Raw genomic sequence first — 20,335 nt, forward strand, 5'->3', positions numbered from 1 at the left:
GTGACTGTTGTGGAACAGGAAGTAGCAAATATTGGTAGAAGTGAGGTGAGAAGGGCGTTGAAGAGGATGAAGAGTGGAAAGGCTGTTGGTCCTGATGACATACCTGTGGAGGTATGGAAGTGCTTAGGAGAGGTGGCAGTAGAGTTTTTGACAAGTTTGTTTAACAAGATCTTGGAGAGTGAGAGAATTCCAGAGGAATGGAGGAGAAGTGTATTGGTGCCAATTTTTAAGAACAAGGGAGATGTGCAAAGCTGTGGCAATTATAGAGGTATAAAGCTAATGAGCCAGACAATGAAGCTGTGGGAAAGAGTAGTGGAAGCTAGGTTAAGGGTAGAAGTGAGCATTTGTGAGCAGCAATATGGTTTTATGCCTAGAAAGAGTACATCAGATGCAGTATTTGCTTTGAGGATGCTGGCAGAGAAGTACAGAGAAGGTAACAGGGAGTTGCATTGTGTCTTTTTAGATTTAGAGAAAGCGTATGACAGGGTGCCAAGAGAGGAGCTGTGGTATTGTATGAGGAAGTCTGGAGTGGCAGAGAAGTATGTTAGAGTGGTGCAGGACATGTATGAGAGCTGTAAGACAGTGGTAAGATGTGCTGTAGGTGTGACAGAAGAGTTTAAGGTGGAGGTGGGTCTGCATCAAGGATCGGCTCTAAGCCCCTTTTTGTTTGCTCTGGTGATGGACAGGATGACAGATGAGGTAAGACAGGAGTCCCCATGGACTATGATGTTTGCAGATGACATTGTGCTCTGTAGCAAGAGCAGGGAACAGGTGGAGGAAAATTTGGAGAGGTGGAGGTATGCTCTGGAAAGCAGAGGAATGAAGGTTAGCCGCAGCAAGACGGAATACATGTGTGTGAATGAGAGGGACCCAGGAGGATCGGTGAGGCTACAGGGAGCAGAGGTAAAGAAGGTGCAGGATTTTAAGTACTTAGGGTCAACGGTCCAGAGCAACGGAGAGTGTGAAAAGGAGGTGAAGAGGCGGGTACAGGCAGGTTGGAATGGGTGGAGAAAAGTGTCAGGTGTGTTGTGCGATAAAAGAGTATCAGCGAGAATGAAAGGAAAGGTGTACAGGACAGTGGTGAGACCAGCGATGCTCTACGGCTTAGAGACAGTGGCGCTAAAGAAAAGACAGGAGGCAGAGTTGGAGGTAGCAGAGCTGAAGATGTTAAGGTTCTCTTTGGGAGTGACAAGGATGGATAGGATTAAGAATGAGTTTATCAGAGGGACAACCCACGTTAGATGTTTTGGAGATAAAGTCAGAGAGGCCAGATTGAGGTGGTTTGGGCATGTTCAGAGGAGAGATGGTGAATATATCGGTAGAAGGATGCTGAGGTTGGAACTGCCAGGCAGGAGGTCTAGAGGAAGACCAAAGAGAAGATTTATGGATGCAGTGAGAGAGGACATGAAGTTAGTTGGTGTGAGAGAAGAGGATGCAGAGGATAGGGTTAGATGGAGGCAGATGATTCGCTGTGGCGACCCCTGAAAGGGAACAGCCGAAAGACAAAGAAGAATTACATTTCAAAATTATTGTCTTTAAAAAGTAATCAGTTACATTACAGCGTTACTTTCTGATAAAAGTAACTAGTCCGAGTACTTTTCCATTGCAGAAAATGAAAACTCCTTTGTGATTCCTAATTCATGTTGATTTAGTCAAGACCTCTATAATTATTTTACTATCATCACTCAGCGAAGATGGCCCATAATCTGTTAACTACTAATACCCCTATCTCACCTACGCAGTTTGCGCGGTGGCCGTAAGTACATCATGATTCACGCTAATTTTGGCGCTGTGATTAGGTTTCCATCTTTCCGCGTATCGGTCCTCGCATAGTCAAATCGCATAGGTGTGATAGGGGTATGACAGCAGGAATAACAGAGGGGGGCAGGTTATCGGGAGCGGGGCTTGTAGGACGGCTTTTACACACACACACACACACACACACACACACAAATGGATTGGGAACGACCGTCTGGCTAACGGATTACATAAATTGTCTGAATAATGCATTACAGTTTTTAAAAAATAACTGAATACCTAAATGGCGGACCTAACGCGTTAGATTACTTGATACACCAAAAAAGTTATCCAAGTACTCTAACGTGTTACTTTGTATAGTAACTTTGTAACACGTTTCACCCAACACTGGATACATCAGTGTTAGTGAGGTCAGTTTGCTCGCATGGACAAAGGAGAATGTTGGTCATAGCATCTGCACGCCAGAGGAATGAAACAGCAGATGAAGTGTACATACAGGTGCAGAATGATGCAGTACCTTTCAGCTGTTTGGGAAGTCAGCATTGCTGAGGTAATTAGGGATGTAGAGAGCGCGGCGTGTCTGAAATGTCTCTCTGACTGTGACTGCTGTCATCAGCACTACAGGTTAGACAAGTGTGTGTGTGCATTTGTGACGTTAACAGGACATTATGTGCATGCGTGTGTGTGTGTGCATGCTTGGATCCTGTGGAAAGAGAGAATAGGGTGGGGTTTAAGTACACAGATGCAGAGAGCTTAGTGACAACAGGAGGATGTCATTTCAGACCCATAAATACTTGCCACTAATTATAAATGTTTTATTGAGTTAACACATGCAAGAAAATTTTTTTTTCACTTAACATGCATTAAAATTCAACTCATTTTAATCAAAGCAATTAAAAGGAAAAGCTTTGCTGTCACACATACCCGTATGCCTCCAATCTACACCGGACTATCCCTGATGCAAGTGTGTTTACCTTTTAATTTTATTAATATTACTAATTATACTAATTATAATTATATTATATTATTATTACTAATTTATTAATATTATTTTCAAAAGTTCAAAAGGCACTCGTTTTAGGCACTCGTATGTGGTCATGCACGATTTCCTCTTCCATTGCAGAATAACGCACCAACAAATATAAGTTTTAGACATATAACTTTTATCTAACCAGAAACAAAAGTTTCCTGAATTCACTAGGCACTACTGGAGCTTTATCTGTGCTGTTTATAAAGAGGGTTGGTTATACAGAAAGGAGACACTCTTAAGTATGGTGAGGAATCCAGGGTGATTATGGGTTTCATGGTATCACAGACTTCATAAAGTATCAGGAGTTTCCACATGACAGTCTAGAAGTTTCCGCCAATAAGTTACAACCTGGATCTTTCAACAGCACAGTGATCTAAACCATACACACCAGTCTAAAAACAAATGGTTCAGTGAACATATAATCAAGATTTCAAAATGGCGATGCTTAAATCCTGAATAAATGACCTTTGAAAAATTGAGGTGAGATCCATAAGACTCTGAAAAGTGGGCTCATTTAACATAAGCAGAGAAAACTTGCTGCTTTTATGTAAAAGGGAGGTTGCACAAACTACTACAAAGGCAGATGTGCCAATAGTTGTGACACACATGGTTTTTGATTGGAATCTTTATTTAAAGGGTAGTTTAATTCAATGATGTTTATTAGCTTTTTTAAGCTATCTTTAAGAGTGTTGTCAATAATTCCAGAAATGACCGAAAACAATTTTATGTGGTATGAAATTAAGTGATCAGCCACAGCTAACCCTCATCCTTTATCCCTAATTCGTCCACAGAGCAGCGGACCACGCAGCAAGGTCAGGTGTACTTTCTGCACACTCAGACGGGTGTCAGTACGTGGCATGACCCCAGAGTGCCAAGGTAACCTCTCACTTCACACACACTCTCTCACTACTAAAATTGACTCTTTTCTTACATCATTCCTGGCACCACTTTATTTAATACCGCAGGAAATTTAAGTGTATTCTCAGAAAGAAATGTAGTTTAAAAATTATACATAAATTAAAACTGTAGCAGTTAGCATTAAAGATATTTGTGAAAAAAAATAATTTGGGAGGATGTAAGATATGTTTTGAAATGAGGCTCACAGGATAAACAAATATGCTAATTTGAAATTTATATTTAAAAAAAAAAACTACCTTAAAAAAAATCATTACTCCATCTCAAAATTCAACAGATGGCGCTGTCCATTTTTTTAAAGGCACTCATGAGTGTGCAATTTAAATCTACTTAATACACTTTAATACTTAAAGCATGTAATAGTGTAGCACATCACTGAAAGCTGTATTAGACAGCATTGCACAGTGAATTATCTGTTGTGTTGCTACTTGAAGTTAAATAAGATAATCAGTATGTCATGCTCTTATCTTCTTTGGCATTACAATGTTTAGTGTCATTTCTGAGGTGTGTGTTTTGAGAATTGCAAATTGTAATTAAGCCTTGGTCTCATTCGCAAGATAAAGCCTTAAGTGCAGGATTTGGAGCGTCAGCACAGACAAATCAGACATGGTTATCAACCTGTGTACTCTGTGTACTTATTACACTTATTACCATCTGCTCTAAGGACATTTCATCATTGAGAGAGAGAGATAAAGAGAGATTTTAGTAGATAGGAAAAGAAATAGACAGATTTCCTGTTCTGTCCCAAACCATATGGAATTTGCATTGAGATGTCTTAATGTCTCTGTAGGGATCTTAGTAATGTGAATTGTCTTTGTCTCTGTAGGGATCTCAGTAATGTGAATTGTCTTTGTCTCTGTAGGGATCTCAGTAATGTGAATTGTGAGGAGCTAGGGCCTCTGCCTCCAGGCTGGGAGATTCGCAACACCGCCACAGGCCGCGTCTACTTTGTTGACCACAACAACCGAACGACACAGTTCACGGACCCGCGGCTCTCTGCCAACCTGCACCTTGTCCTCAAGTAAGAGTTTTTTGTGTCTCGATATCTGCCAGAATTCTACTAATATAGACACCACAGCCCTGTCTCCAGTCTGATGGTGGTAATTTAATAGCAGCAGTTCTGACTGTAGTTCTGACTGCAAGACCAATTGCAGGTTTATATTAACGTGCAATACAATTATAGTGGCTATTGTTCTAGACATTTTCGCAGGGTTGTGTATTAGTGATTGTTCATGTTATGTTCATGTAAAAAAAAATTATAAAAAGTGCATTTTAAAAAATGTTGATTAACAAAAATTTGCTTACTTAATAAATTAAAAACCTGTAATTGTCATCAAGCTGCTGAAAAAATAAATTGAACATTTTGGCAAGTGTTGTCATTGAAAATTAACTCCAGGGTGTAGCAGTCGAAAACATTTTAATTATTTAGCTATAAGTGTACAAATTATATTTGTTTTTTTATTAGTGCATGGTAAAGACATTCCACGTGAATCCGAACATCTAATAATAATAATGTTGCATATTCTCTTATCATTCTACACTTTCAGTCCCAGTCCTAATGGTTCAAGAGGTGCTGGTGAAGCTCCAAACAGGTAAAACTATCTTCCACAATAATTTGTTTATTTAAGAAGATTGAGGTGTGTGTCTGTGTTTGGCATGTAAAATTAAATTCAAAAGCTAGGGGGAAAGAAACAGCTACAATGCACACAGGATCAGTTATTAAGTTTAAACAATATTTATCTTTTCCCTAAAATCTCCTCTCATGAAATCTGTGTGTCTTAGCTTATGTTATGTGAGTGCACATGCATGTCTGAAGAATGCAATGATGAAAAGATCAGGTTTCCTTTTTCCTGTTCAGACAGATCAAAAAGCCCCCTTTTTCAAGTTAAGAGAGAATATTGTATCCGCTCACTACCACACACTACACACACTGACAAACTCTGTAGCTCCAACACTTTTAAAACCAACAGAATAACTTGCATGACTGGTGACCTCCCGAATGATTTGCCGTGTTAACTTTTAAGCTTTCAGGTTATAAATATTATAAGTGGCTTTTTAAAGTACATTTTAGTTGCGTTAAGAGCAGCACCAGAGTAGCAGACAACTCCACTGAAGGTTGTCTTCTGATTATTTAGAAAGGATTGTACTGCATGGTTGCATAACTGTCCATGCAGACTCCATTTTGTGATCTGAGGTAGAAGAGAGAAAGGCATGAGATGTTTCCATTCAATTCCCTGGCTGTGCTGGCTATCTAAAAGCTCTCCAGCTGGACATTCCAAGTGGCGGACACGCTCTGGTAAAAACATTAGAGGAATCTTGTTCAGTGGGTGCACACCTCCCTCACAAAGGCACATTGCATAAAAGTGTTTTTCCAGGGGACAGTGCAGTATGGGGGGAAAAAATAGAAGAAACAAACAAATTTTGATTCTACATTTTGGTGGTTATTTCTTTTGCTGAGCGTCCCATACCATGTCCAAGAATGCATGCAAAATTCGATTTGCGTTTTTGCTGGGGTACAAAGAGGACAAAGAAAGATATATGTGTAGAACCGGAAATAATGTAGACTATTGATTGGTCTAGCGCCGTCCGAACAGAATCGGCATGAATCATGACTCAGGTTTCTACCAGACCATGTGGCACAGCAGTCTTCACTAATAGTATCTGATAACATTTTCATCGATTACAGTAGAAAAAAAAAATAGGGCTATAATTTTAGCTCATTTTATATCAGCTCAGGAAGCTTCTCCATTTTTACTAATGATGTTTTTTTTTTAAATAGCGTTTGATCGGAAATTGTCACAAAAATACTTTTTCGGGTTTTGTGTGGGGTTTTTTTCCCGATAAAATTAAAGATGCTTGTTCTCCCCTGCTTGCTGTATTTCGTGTCATAGAGCATATATCATTCACCCTCCGGTAAATATTTGACCCTTTTCGAAATCAGGAAATTAAAACTGCATGCTTCAGAAGAGAGAGAGAGTCTCAACCATATTCTCTGTCTGGGCAGTAAAACCTCAACATAAGATATTTAAGGAATTTACTCCGAGACGCGAACACTCAGGTTTGTAGAAAGTACAACCCACTGGAAACTCACTTCTCCTGGGGTCATTTTGCTGCTATCCAGAAGCTAGAGTTTTTATCATTTAGAAGATAAATAATAATAAAAAATATATATTTTCTAGATTATTGATGCCCCTAAATGCACCCTATAACACAAATATGGTGAATAATGTGTCCCTGTGAGACTTAATTTACATATGACACACAAATGTTTGGATACACTGTCCTATTGTAGACTGATAAATTATTTAAGATGTCTCATGAGACTGATAGGGCAAAAAATCCGTAAACATGCAGTATATAAAATGAGTTACGAGATGGTTAGGAACTGCTAAGTGGAATTGATCTTCTGCACCTAAACTAATTTAGGTGCCCCTTTGTAGCAGAGGCCCCAGGTTCCTCCGATTTCACCCTCTTTTTCTTATTAAGACACAATCCGGTTCTCTTTCTCTGTCTTCCTCTAACCTTAGTTACCTCTTAGTGTCCCTTCACACTAGTGTTTCCTTTTTGCCTCAGTCCCTCTGTTTAAGCTCATCCTTCCATGTGCTGCTGGATCTTTGCTATTTTTCCTTTCCTTTCACTCCATTTTCTATCTGTCTTTTACATCCCCTGTCCTGCCCCCTTCACTCCCTGGGGTGGTGTGTTGTCTGTGTTTGCAAGGCAGTGTGTGTGCAAGGCAGCTCATCTCTCGTCTCAGCTGGGCGATGCTTTGCAGACACCACAGAGTAGCAGGCAGCCAGAGAGATGGAGACCACACTGCGTTACCACTACATGCACACACACTTATCCGTATCCTACAGAGGCAAATGCAGAGACACAGCTGCTAAAAGACAAATGAAAGACAAATTCTTTTTTTTTTTTTTTGCTTTACAGAAGTAAGGTCCAAAAAAAAAAAAAAGTTTACCATATAACTGTACAATCAGTCACATTTTCCAGCTAGCGGAAAACTATCAGAATATCTAGAACTGGTTAGACTATAAATGTATTGATCTGAAAGGCAAATAGATGATTCACCCACAGTTTAAGATGAGCGCATACTGTTGCTAGGAAACTGGTAAATATGGATGATGAGCAGAATCTAGCTAGTAACTGATGCTAGTGATCGATCCAAAAAAGTATGCTCCTAATTCTGATGAGTCATGTTTAGTCTCGGCTCAGAAACTGTTGAGATGTCGCAGGAAAAACAACAATGCCTCCTGCTCACACAATGCATATGGATGGTATGTGAGATGATTGCCACAGTTTGCAATTGGGGCGTGAATCACTGACATTGTGAGTCTGTATGTGTGCAGAGCATATTTGCAGTCACATGCCATGAAATGTTCAAAGCACTGTATTGTGTGTATGTTGTTATTAAGTAGGTAAAAATCCCAAAAACATCTGTTTTAACCACAGACATTTCCCTTTGTGTGTGTGTGTGTGTGTGCAGTCGTGTGAGTCAGCTAAAAGAACAGGCCCAGTCCGTGCTGTCTCCAGGAAATCTGCCCGATGATGCCGAGTGTCTCACCGTGCCCAAGTACAAAAGAGATCTGGTGCAGAAGCTGAAGATTCTCCGGCAGGAGCTTTCTCAGCAGCAGCCCCAGGCAGGACACTGCCGCATCGAGGTGTCCCGCGAGGAGATCTTTGAGGTAGGGCACCTCAAAACCGCACAAATATAAATACATTTGAGCCATCTGCATGTAATGACGACAACCTGAGCAAGACTAAGACATGCCATTTTATCAGCATGATCTTTCATAAATGGGTGTGAATGTTATAATTAGACCTCAATAATGCACAATGAGACTGGAGGTGGCTCTCACAAGAGTGATGGAGTTGGTGAAGCCACACACTGTCAGCTTTGAAAGCAAACAGAGACTCTTCTCTCATTTCATTTTATTTGGGTTTATACAATAAACCAATTTACTTTCCTTTTTCCCAACCTGTCTCTGCTGTCTCGCACTCCCTATTTGCAAACCTGTAGATTAAGACAAAATAGAGGTCTAGCAGCTCTTTTAGTCCCCACTAAACAAGCCTGGACACTTGCCATATTATTAATCTTTTCATCCACTAATGAAAATGTCCTCAGTGCACTGTGAATTTTATTTATGTGGCTGAACTCTCGTGGGAAGGACACACTAAACTGGCAGCCATTAGCTCTACTGTTCCGTGGAAATCTTGTCCCCTAATCATAAAGATGCTGTGGTATGTTTTTTTAGCTCCATGGATGTACACATTCGCCTTCACAGCTTGAAATAATTTTGCCTGACGGATGACCGTCTTCATGGGTGTGTGCGGCTGTTTCTGTTGCAGCATTCCTGCATTCCTTTGCATTCCCTCCAGAACTAGAAAGGCATGCAGGGCTGCAGGAGACACATTATCGACCCCTAGAGCAAAGTCTGTCTGCGTGTCCGCATTTACATGTGCATGTGTTTTCCTGTCTTTTTTTTTCTTCCTCTTCTTCTAGTTTGTATTTGCATAAATTCCAGGTTCAGTGAACTTGTGTCTGTGCACAGATATCCCCAAAAGTAGATACTAAGAAAAAGAGAATTTTAAATACTTCACTGTACGTTTGCAACTTTTCCCCTCTGCCCCTACAGGAGTCTTATAGGCAGGTGATGAAGATGAGACCAAAAGACTTGTGGAAGAGACTGATGGTGAAGTTCAGAGGAGAAGAAGGGCTGGATTATGGAGGGGTAGCAAGGTATTATAACCTGAAACTGAAACTTGTTAATTTAGTTTATCATTGTAACAGTGCTTTTTTAGGATTGTATTTGTATTCCAAATAATAAAAAAAAAAATTCTTAGTGGCTACACTGACGCATTTAATCTATTTCATTCACCTGCATAGAATTCATTTGCACATAGGCCCTCTGCTGGTGAAACACTGATATTACATAATGAGGTCACAGTGCTCGCAGAATATGCTGTATGTTGTGTAGTGAACTGGAGAGCATTTTACTCTCCGTGTTAAGTACTGCAGATTTACGATGTCTGCTTTTGCGTTTGTGTCTTCATAGAGAGTGGTTATACCTTCTGTCTCATGAGATGCTGAACCCATACTATGGACTCTTCCAGTACTCACGCGATGACATCTACACGCTGCAGATCAACCCGGACTCTGCGGTCAACCCGGTACATAGCACCGTCCACTGTAAAGGTTCTTATGAGTTTAAACCTGATAATGGAGATAAATGCAGAATGTCGAGCTAAAATGGTAACAGAACAATAAAAAAGCATAGTTGCAACCTTAAAATCTTGAAAGCGTCTAAGATTATTATTATTATTTTTTTTTTTTCAAATTCATGAAATTGGCTCCACATGAATTGATAGAATTTAGTTAATGTATTTTTAAAACATCTTTAATGGTTGTTTTCAGTAACTAATAATTTATTTTGTTAACTGTTTTGCTTTGTATCCTGTTATCTATCTGTGCTAAGCAAAATGTTTTAACACTAAGTTGACACAACAGGGTTACATGATTATACCTTTCATTGTTGATCAAAATGAAGATGTCTGATGCAGTAATATAAACATTTACATATACTATCAGGACTGTAAACTTTACACAACTGTATGATGAGTGTGTTCAGTATAAAGCATACTTTACAGTATACTATTATTATGCGTATACATCATAAGCACTATAAATACCACTTATTGATTGCAGAACTGTTTTCCATTTTAGGAGCACTTGTCCTATTTTCACTTTGTGGGCCGCATAATGGGTATGGCAGTGTTCCACGGTCACTACATTGACGGCGGCTTCACTCTACCCTTCTACAAGCAGCTGCTGGGAAAACCCATCACTCTGGATGACATGGAGTCTGTGGATCCTGATCTCCACAATAGCCTTGTCTGGATCCTGTGAGTGCCTTTTAATTCCTGTACAAGCAGTTAAATAAATAGCTTGTGATATTAAAAAATTACCGTTTTTTTAAGCTTTTAGAAATTTTAAGCAGTTACAGCCTTCCCATAAGTTTAGAACCACTCCAGGACGTAGGTGCAACTTGGCCGGCGTTTCGTTCATTCAAATGCCAAAAATGATTTTAATTCCTAGTGGAGTGGAGGGCTTTACTTTGTAACTTTACTACAGTTTAACAATAATTTTAATGTTGGTTATTTAAATGTATTTTATTTTTGAGGAAACTTGGCAGACCAAAGAACCTGATTATTATTTATACAAAATATGGATCAAGCTAAAAATTATCTTGATTTAATTAGCTTTACATAAAAAATTTTAAAAGTTTTTTCTTCTAATGACAAATGGCTTTTGTTCTTTGTTTTTAGTGACAATGACATCACAGGGGTGTTAGACCACACGTTCTGTGTAGAACACAACGCATATGGAGAGATCATTCAGCATGAGCTCAAACCCAATGGGAAGAGCATTCCGGTCACTCAGGACACCAAGAAGGAATATGTCAGGTATGCTTTATCAGTTCAAACAGCTTGTGTATGTAAACAAAGCTCCTGAAACACAGCAGGCAAGGTGAATGTCCTTTACACATTATACACACTTGGCCACACCGCAGTGTGATGCTGATGTCATGTCTCTGGTCATCACTCAGGCTTTATGTGAACTGGCGCTTCCTGAGAGGCATTGAAGCACAGTTTCTAGCCCTGCAGAAAGGCTTTAATGAAGTCATCCCGCAACATCTGCTCAAAGCCTTTGACGAGAAAGAGCTAGAGGTACTGGAATGATAAACTAATTTCCTCCTTTATTTCAGTAAAATTGTATGAAATATGATACATGTGTAGGATTTATCTACAAGTCTTTTGTGTATTCAGCCTCATTCAGCTCGTACTTAACCATGACTTTTTCCTTGCCCTTCTTCCAGCTCATCGTGTGTGGCTTGGGAAAGATCGATGTTAATGACTGGAAGTCCAACACACGGTTGAAGCACTGCACCCCTGACAGCAACATTGTGAAGTGGTTCTGGCGCGCCGTTGAATCGTTCGATGAGGAACGCAGAGCTAGACTGTTACAGTTTGTCACCGGCTCGTCCAGAGTGCCGCTGCAGGGTTTCAAAGCCTTACAAGGTAGCTTTCATCAGCAGCTCCTGCATAGACTAACAGTTTAACAGAGCATATTCTGGAGAGAGATAAACAGATGTTAGTGGCAATCATAAGGTGCTCTTAATATTTGGTTACATTTAAGCACTGATCTGGTAAGAGAAGGACTAACATGTTAAATATGCAAAGATGAATTATGGACATGCTTGAATTGGGAGTTGTACGTGCTTTATCATGGTGTGCATGTTTATTTTTATATTCACTATGGGAAATATTAAAATTGGCCATTTACATGTTTCATTTGTTTGTTGAAGCATGACAGGGTGTGCAGTTTTAGAAAAATAATCAGCAATAGTATTGTTAGATGCCAAAAATGTCTATATATTTTATTATTTTTATATCACAGCAAAATTACAATAATGATAATGATTCTTAATGTTAATGAATTCTAAATGCTGTAATGGGGAGGGTTACTACTGTTTTCAGCTGAAATAGAGAAACAGTATTGTTGATCATAGTGTACTCCTCAGGACTGAATTATATGTCCCGACAACCATGAATAGACTAAAAGGCCATCACTTGTATCCTGTAGTCATTTGGCATGCTGCGTTTGCACATCAGAAGAAAATAATGTGATGTGTCTGCATGGTGTGCTATCAACGGAAAGAGTGGTGGCAGTATAGCACTGTGACACTGCGTCTAAGTAAATAAACTATCTGAAAGTGTGTCCCAAAAACCCACACATGTTAACTATTCTAGATTGTTAGAATGAACCGTATTTTCTTTTTACAGTTGGTGTTTGAATTTTACAAACTTCTTAAACCTGCTAAAAGGTCTTTTTTTGAGCAACATTCTTAGATTCTTAGATTTTTTAATATGTTCAAGTGTAAATTAAGGGTTTCAAACCAACAGCAAAAAGGTTCAAAGAAAGTGGAGTGTTTAACGTTAGTATACCTGAAATCATTAAATATTACAGTTCACTTTGGAGAAAAGATGGAGAGAGATGTATGTCTGTAACGTATGCCATTTAGTGTACATTTATTTGAAGTCCCCCAGATGTATGTAAGATACACAAGTGAGAATATAAGCAAAGATGTAAAACAAAGTGTAAAACAAGTGCCCAGACTGGTATAATAAATAAAAAGAATAGTACGGTGGCCAGTCCATGTATAAAAATGATTCCTCATGCTCCCAGAACCACTCTCTGCTTAAATCCTGAAATGTGCCTGTTCCATCAGGGAAGAAAAAAACTCCATTGATGTGATAACCTGGTCATTCAGTGCATTTAGGTAGTGCGCTAACTAAATTTTATTGTCACATAGTGTTGTGAATCTAGGCCTGACCAAATGAAGCTATCCCAGACCATAATCCGGCCTCCAGGGGCTTGTACAGTGGTCACTATGCATGATGGGTGCATTACTTCTTGTGCTTCCCTTACCGTGCCTTGCAAACGTATTCATACGGGTTGAACTTTTGCACATTTTCTCACGTTACAAACACAAATGTATTTATGTAATAGACCAACACAAAGTGGAAAATGGTAAATGGCGTTTAACTGATCCCTGGTCATGATTTAATTTTTCTGACCACAGTTAAAGGTTCAGCGCAGTCCTTACAGCACCGCCTTGTGGTCAATCTAAGTGAGACACATCAGCCAGTCAACACTGTAACAGCCAATGTTTTAGAATATTAAGCAAAACCTTCTGACCAGTTAGTGAGAATTGAATAGTGCTGTGGTATAAAGATGATGAAATAGTTACAGATAGCATGTTTACAATTAGTGGTTTAAAAATTGTATAACAGCAGTTAAATTTTGACCCATCTTCTAATGTCCACATCCAGCATGATAATGTCACAAAGTATAAGTCATCTCCAGCTGATTCAAGTTCATTGTTCTTTAATGACCTTCCCAACCACTAGAACAGAATCCAATTAAACACCTTTGGCCTGTGAGAGATTACACGATTCAAGCTGGCATTGTCCAGAATTTCAGAGGAATGTTTTCAGCCTCTTATGGAATCCTTAATAATTGAGGCTGTTTTTTTTTTTTTTTGTTCTTTAAAACCAGCAAAAGTATAGTTTTCCTAATAAAGTGTGTGATGAGTATATATACACTTAGCAAAAAAAAAAAGAAACGTCCTCTGACTTTCAACTGTTTTTACTTTCAGTAAACCTAATGTGTAAATATTTGTATGAACACTAAAAGAGTCAACACCATAAGACATAAACTAAAAATGTTTCACAATGTGTCCCTGAATGAAGGGAGGCTCAAAATCAAAAGTACCAGTCAGTATCTGGTGTGGCCACCAGCTGCTTGAAGTACTGCAGTGCATCTCCTCCTCATGGACTGCCTATTGCGGACAGTCTGAGCACTGATGGAGGGATTGTGTGTTCCTGGTGTGACTCGGGCAGTTGTTGTGGCCATCCTGTACCTGTCACGCAGGTGTGATATTCGGATGTACCGATCCTGTGCAGGTGTTGTTACACGTGGTCTTCCACTGCGAGGATGATCAGCTGTCCTTCCTGTCTCCCTGTAGCGTTGTCTTAGGCGTCTCACAGTGCGGACATGGCAATTTATTGCCCCAGCCACATCAGCAGTCCTCATGCCTCCGTGCAGCATGCCTAATGCACGTTCACACAGATGAGCAGGGACCCTGGGCATCTGTCTTTGAGTGTTTTTCACAGTCGGTAGACAAGTCTCTTTAGTGTCCTGCGTTTTTAGAACTGTGACCTTAAATGCCTACTTTCTGTAAGCTGTTAAGGTCTTAACGACCATTCCACAGGTGCATGTTAATTAATTGATTATGGTTAATTGAACATGCATGGAAAACATTGTTTAAACCCTTTACAATGAAGATGTGTAAAGTTATTTGGATTTTTACAACATTATTGTTGAAATACACAGTCCTAAAAAAGGGACGTTTCTTTTTTGCTGAGTATATATATATTTAATAGGGCTGAGTTTGGATCTCTGTGAAGAATTTAAACCTTCAGAGACATTCTAAACAATTGTGGGTTTTCAGCCTTGTGGCGGATTTTGGGCAAAGCACACAATAGGGTGCCATGGTCAGGTATTCATAAATTTGTGTCCATGTAGTGCATCATGCTGATCCTTTTTAGCGATATCTAAGCTATTTTAATAATATTGCTCCCTGGTTTTTTTTCTTGTTTTTTTTTTTTTTTCTTTCTCTTGTTTGGGGGCTCAGGAGCTGCAGGTCCACGTCTGTTCACCATTCATCAGATTGATGCTAGCACTGATAACCTGCCCAAGGCTCACACATGGTGAGTAAAAAATTCTAAACCTTGACTTTCTGCTTTTATGTCAGATAAATTATTTAACAGTATAAACCTATTATTTACCCCAGTAAAATAATCTGTTATAATTCTCTCTGTTCTACAGCTTTAACCGCATTGACATTCCTCCATATGAACACTACGACAAGCTTTATGACAAACTCCTGACAGCCATAGAGGAGACTTGTGGCTTTGCTGTCGAGTGATTCCAGCCACTAGAGGGCATGCAACAGGAGGAAAGTCGTTTTTGTGGAAGGAGTATGCAGGTCATTCTACACCACCAGGGCGTGGCGTATGGGCCAGTAGCATTGCCCCTGTTATCAGAACTGGGGACAGAACTAGGAATATGTTGTTAAGAATGAAACATTTTGGTTTCTCTGCTTCCCTGCGTTATTTTTTTTACTTTTTTTTTAATTAAAGAATGGACTTACAAACAAATGTTTTTTCAGCTGCTAGTAACTCTCTGACTTTATACCTTTTTGGAACATGCTAAAATATTGGCTTTTCCTCTTTTTTCTTTTTTTTTTTAAGCATTAAGGGGAAAAAAGACACAGGCAGTATTTCATGTAGCGTCTGTACCAGCTGACTGAGGAAAAGAGAGACACCGGTGGGGTAAAAACAGAACACTGCTGCATAAGCATACAGAGCATACTACTTGCCGGAAAAATGCCAGTGGCAGCTACATCTGTAGTTCAAGGTGTTGTGTTTAAATATCTTGTTGCACAATGGACATCTAAGACCCTGTAAAGAAGGCAGTCAGAATACGTGTCCTTCTGGCCACTTTAACCCCGTGACATATATATTTTTTTATTTCCTGTGCTTAATTTTTTTAACCAGTCTTAGCAGCAGTCCTACACAGCTACAAGCTTCTTTAAACGAACAAACAAATGATTTGATTAGGTTGGCAGTCTGGTTCTATTTTTATATGATGCAGTCTAGAAAAATAAAGCAGTACAAAAAAAAGTAAAAATATATCCAGACAAGTGATGAAGGAACAAACAACAGTGTATTTGCCTACATGTTTCTGGAACAGTACTGGAGGCATGAATAGATTATTTTTTTTTTTTTAGTGAAAGTTTTTTTTCTACTGGTGTATTGGTGATTAAGATGGAGAATGCCATCTAATACGCTCATATAGGTGTTTCAATGTGTTGATAACCAGTAATTATAAATACCACAGCATATTATTTACATTATTTTAATCTTTTTGAAGTCATTCATTATCCTCTTATGCACTGTGGAGGAGGCGGGGTCATCCTGGAAGAGAAAGTTTTCCATCAGGAAACGTTTCATTAATGGGTAAAAGTGAATAAGTCAGTCAGTTTATTGCTTTGTTGTAATGCTTCCCTCGCAAACCATGCCAGGAAAATGTCCTCCAGTATATTACAGCCTATGTTTTCTTTTTCACTTGCCTGTAAATTTCTCATTTATTACAGAATACTTTTGAAACAGCTGTTGTTGCAATGAAGTGGAATATGTGCATTGCATTGTCATCAACAACTACCAGGTGACTTTTATTGTGGCTGTGTTAAAAACATCTGAATGTTTTTACAGAACTTAATTTTAGCAGCATTAAGTTTTTGATATGATTTTACCATCAAACATGGATCTCCTAAGGCCTAACCAAATGTGTATGTATGCAGATGCATATGTAGGAGCATGCTGATGAAGTGGTAGAGGTATTTTGTTTTCTTTAGTCATGGATTCCTAATCATATCTGTGTTTTGACAAAGCCCACCAAAAAAAAAAACTCAAACTGTCAAGTTAGACAGATTGGGACAACTGAATACTAACACTAACTTTGCCTCCTTTGGCACATAATGTTAACCCGGGTAGTTATAATTCCTAAATCAAATTTGAGCTGCCAGTGGACAATTAATGATGCTTAATGGTGATGAGAAATGAAGTATTTTCAAATCATATAGTTAAAAAGTTAGGTTTGATTTGTACATTTTGGAGGCGACTAAAAGTGTAAGTGATTTTTTTTTAAATATATATATATATATATAAAAGATGTTGACATGTTAACAGTATCCCGGAATGCATCGAAAGCACGTCCCTTGAACCGGTCGTATTCTTTTAAATGTGTAACTTCAAATATAGTAAAACGCTTTTATTCCAAAGTCATTATAGGACTCCTAAGTGACATTTTTAATTCTTATATAACAGGTTACATTTTTATTCTTTAACTAAACATCATATTTATTTTATTTTATAAGCTCGTATAGCTGGTTGAATGAAATGCTCCTTGTCTATAGCAATCCTCTATGACCATGGACTGTTGTTAAAAATTTGCATATACTGAAAATGATTTACACTTCTTCTTGTATTACTTTTTTTTTATAAACTGTGTGTAAGTGTGCGCACAGGTGTGTGTTGGGGGGCTGAGAAAGAAAATAAGCCTCTGGGTAAATCATTTGAAATATCCTGAGATGGTGCTTTGTACAGTTATAGAATATTGTCCTTATACAGCTATGTGGATCACAAAATGTCATATATCTTTAACTTAAATAGAAAGATGTAAAAGAAAACACATTGGGGGGGGAAGGAACATTTTGCACACATGCAGACTGTACTTGCTGTAAATAATAGGCAAAATCTATTTACCAAATTCTCTATGAATGGACTGATTTTTTTTTTTTTTTTAAGAATTCGTTTACTCTTGAGTCCAGTGCACACTTACAAACACTCTCCCTGTATTCCTTTCTCTCTCTCTCTTTCTCTTACCATCACTCTTTTGTTGTACGGCTGCCTCCAGGATGTTGGATTGGACGTCATATTGCTCTGATAAAATGTGAGAGGCATCTCTGGTTTATTTCAGCATGACTTTCTAGCAGGACTATATCTCATAGTTGACAGGTGCAATTTGTTTAATGTAACATCTTTTTGTAAGAGTATTTTATTTTTGTGTGTAATTAGTTCTGATTAAAAACTGGCCTTTGGCACCAATAATTGTCTCAATTCTCCTTTGTGTATGTGCATAGGGTTTCAGTAACAGTCTAAAAATTTCACAACCTTAAAGGTCTTCGAGTATCATCTGTAAAGTGCAGTGAACTTCCGATGATCTCTCATCAGGATGGGCTATTGTAATTCAGATCAGAGTGATTAAATGTGCCAGGAGGCTGAGAGAAAGAAAATAAATTGCCCTTGTTTGAATGATAAAGGGGTTTTCATTTGTTTTGAAAGAGAGGAACAGAGGTGTGAAAAGTTACAGAGACAGGTGGCAGGCAGTTATTTAGAATATCTCTCCAATGACCATTTAATACATTACACAGTAAGACTGGTGCAACAGCAATAGGAATGAAGATCAGTGCATAGATGTAGTGGGTAGGCATTAAGGTAATGATCAATAGAGGGATTCTCCAATGGAAAGGATGCTGAAAAATAAATAAAATAATGCTTAATTCCACAAAGTGTGATGCAAAATAAAGGACAGATAAGGTCTTAAGGGGTCACCACGGATAATGTTGTAAATAAACTAATTTTACAAAAAAAAATTGGTAGACGGTCACTTTGTTTATGTAATACTTAAATAATAGCTAGAACTTGAAAATACATTTGGCTGAAATAGGGCGGTACAGTGGCCTCTCACCTCCAGAGTCGAGGGTTTGATTCCCACCTCAGGTCTGTGTGCATGGAGTTTGCATGTTCTCCCTGTGCTTGGTGCCTTTCCTTCAGGTACTTCAGGTTTCCTCTCACAGTCCAAAAACATGCAGATTAGGCTCATTGGTGTTCCCAAATTGCCCGTGGTGTGTGAATGAGCTTGTGGTATGTGCATGTCTGCTATGCGATGGGTTGGCACCATGCGTACCCTGCTTTGCTTGCCCAAAGTGCACAAGAGGAAACAAAAATATGCTTATTTACAAAAAGTATGACGACATAAAAAGTATAGAAACACATTAAACATGTAGATGATAAAAAGATACAAAGCTGTTCTCAAAGCCTGTAATCTAACTTGGACAAAATGCACACTGAAGTTAAAGACTATGGTGTCCATACTAAACATTCTTTCAGCACACATAGTACTAAAGAGTTTTAAAAAAATAATGATTTATAATCCCACTATCCAATGTCACCCAAAAAAGGTGAGCTTGGTCTCTCTCAGGGTTACTATAATTTCAAAGATTCTCTTTGCCATGGTCAGCTTGCTAGCATCTAAATCTGTATTTCAGTAGAGCTACCTTGTAAAAACTGTCCCATGTTAAAAGTGCTGCTTAATTACTATTAAATTGAATGACATATGCTCCATTTCATAGTGTTAAAATACAGAAAAAGAGGTCAAATATTTCACCTTACCAGCACTACAGAATTAAGTTAGTTGGTAATGTGGTCTAATACATGTTCGTTTGTTCGGTTATTAAATTTCTGGAGGCTTACCTGTGGCTCCGCCTATGTACATTAACCTAATGATGATTTGGTAATCAAATAAATATATATGATATTACCTCACACAACAGGAAGTTCCATCACAGGCCTTATTCTAAGTGTGTGTGGAACACCTGTGTCATGCTCACAGTATGACAAAAGAAGACACTTTTGTGACAGAACTACCTGTGCAAACACCAGCCAAACAGAATTTCTTTGCTACCATTACCGGCGAATGGACTATGCAGTCAACTCACTGCTGCTCGTGTCTGTTGTATTCGCCATCACTGTAGACTTTCTGCAGTCTGATCTGGAGTTTTAGTAGCTCAGCCTGGCATACCCATTTCCACCGTATACAACACTCCCTACTGTTACATTAAGTAAGGCCCTAAATGTTGATCATGTTACATTCAGTGAGGAACACCTGTCCAAACACACATACACTTTTGGCTCAGTGGTAGGTTTCTTGCCTGCCATGCAAAAGGCCCATGGCCTGTTTGCATCCAATGCCCTGGCTAGATACAGTGCTGGTCCCAAGTCTGGATGAAATAGGAGGGTTGCATCAGGAATGCAACCAATGTAAAAACCTGTGCAAAGTTGTGTGTGGATTGGATGGTATGCTGTGATGACCCCTCAATGGGAGCAACTGAAAGATTAACACACAAGAGAGAGAGAGAGAGAGAATCGGACAAAAATGTATACACACTTCATGAAAATAAAAACTTACTTAAATTATAGTTAGTATATAAAGTATATAGCATAATATTATTAAAACATATATAACATTTATAACACAATCTTGGAACGTTTTAAAGTTTTTTCTTTTCCTGAAGTGTGTATAATACACTATATATTACTGCTTAACATTATATAATCATTATTCACGTGTACATAGCAGTATTTTTTATATTTATATATTAT

The 20,335-nt window shown here is 38.6% G+C and overlaps 1 protein-coding gene across 1 annotated transcript in view; it reads left to right on the top strand.

Moving 5' to 3' along the window:
- smurf2 (SMAD specific E3 ubiquitin protein ligase 2) overlaps positions 1-18,001 on the top strand; it is a 50,741-nt gene extending 32,740 nt beyond the window's left edge. The window contains exons 9-20 of the mRNA XM_053514287.1: positions 3,580-3,664; positions 4,566-4,724; positions 5,251-5,295; positions 8,190-8,388; positions 9,340-9,443; positions 9,760-9,874; positions 10,428-10,606; positions 11,030-11,167; positions 11,311-11,431; positions 11,581-11,782; positions 14,962-15,037; positions 15,156-18,001. Coding sequence (XP_053370262.1) covers positions 3,580-3,664; positions 4,566-4,724; positions 5,251-5,295; positions 8,190-8,388; positions 9,340-9,443; positions 9,760-9,874; positions 10,428-10,606; positions 11,030-11,167; positions 11,311-11,431; positions 11,581-11,782; positions 14,962-15,037; positions 15,156-15,255 — 1,523 coding nt within the window. The 3' untranslated portion in view covers positions 15,256-18,001. The remainder of the gene's footprint in view (positions 1-3,579; positions 3,665-4,565; positions 4,725-5,250; positions 5,296-8,189; positions 8,389-9,339; positions 9,444-9,759; positions 9,875-10,427; positions 10,607-11,029; positions 11,168-11,310; positions 11,432-11,580; positions 11,783-14,961; positions 15,038-15,155) is intronic.
- The last annotated feature ends 2,334 nt before the right edge of the window (positions 18,002-20,335 follow it).

This window comes from Clarias gariepinus, chromosome 16 (assembly GCF_024256425.1).
Source record: "Clarias gariepinus isolate MV-2021 ecotype Netherlands chromosome 16, CGAR_prim_01v2, whole genome shotgun sequence".
NCBI lineage: Eukaryota > Metazoa > Chordata > Actinopteri > Siluriformes > Clariidae > Clarias > Clarias gariepinus.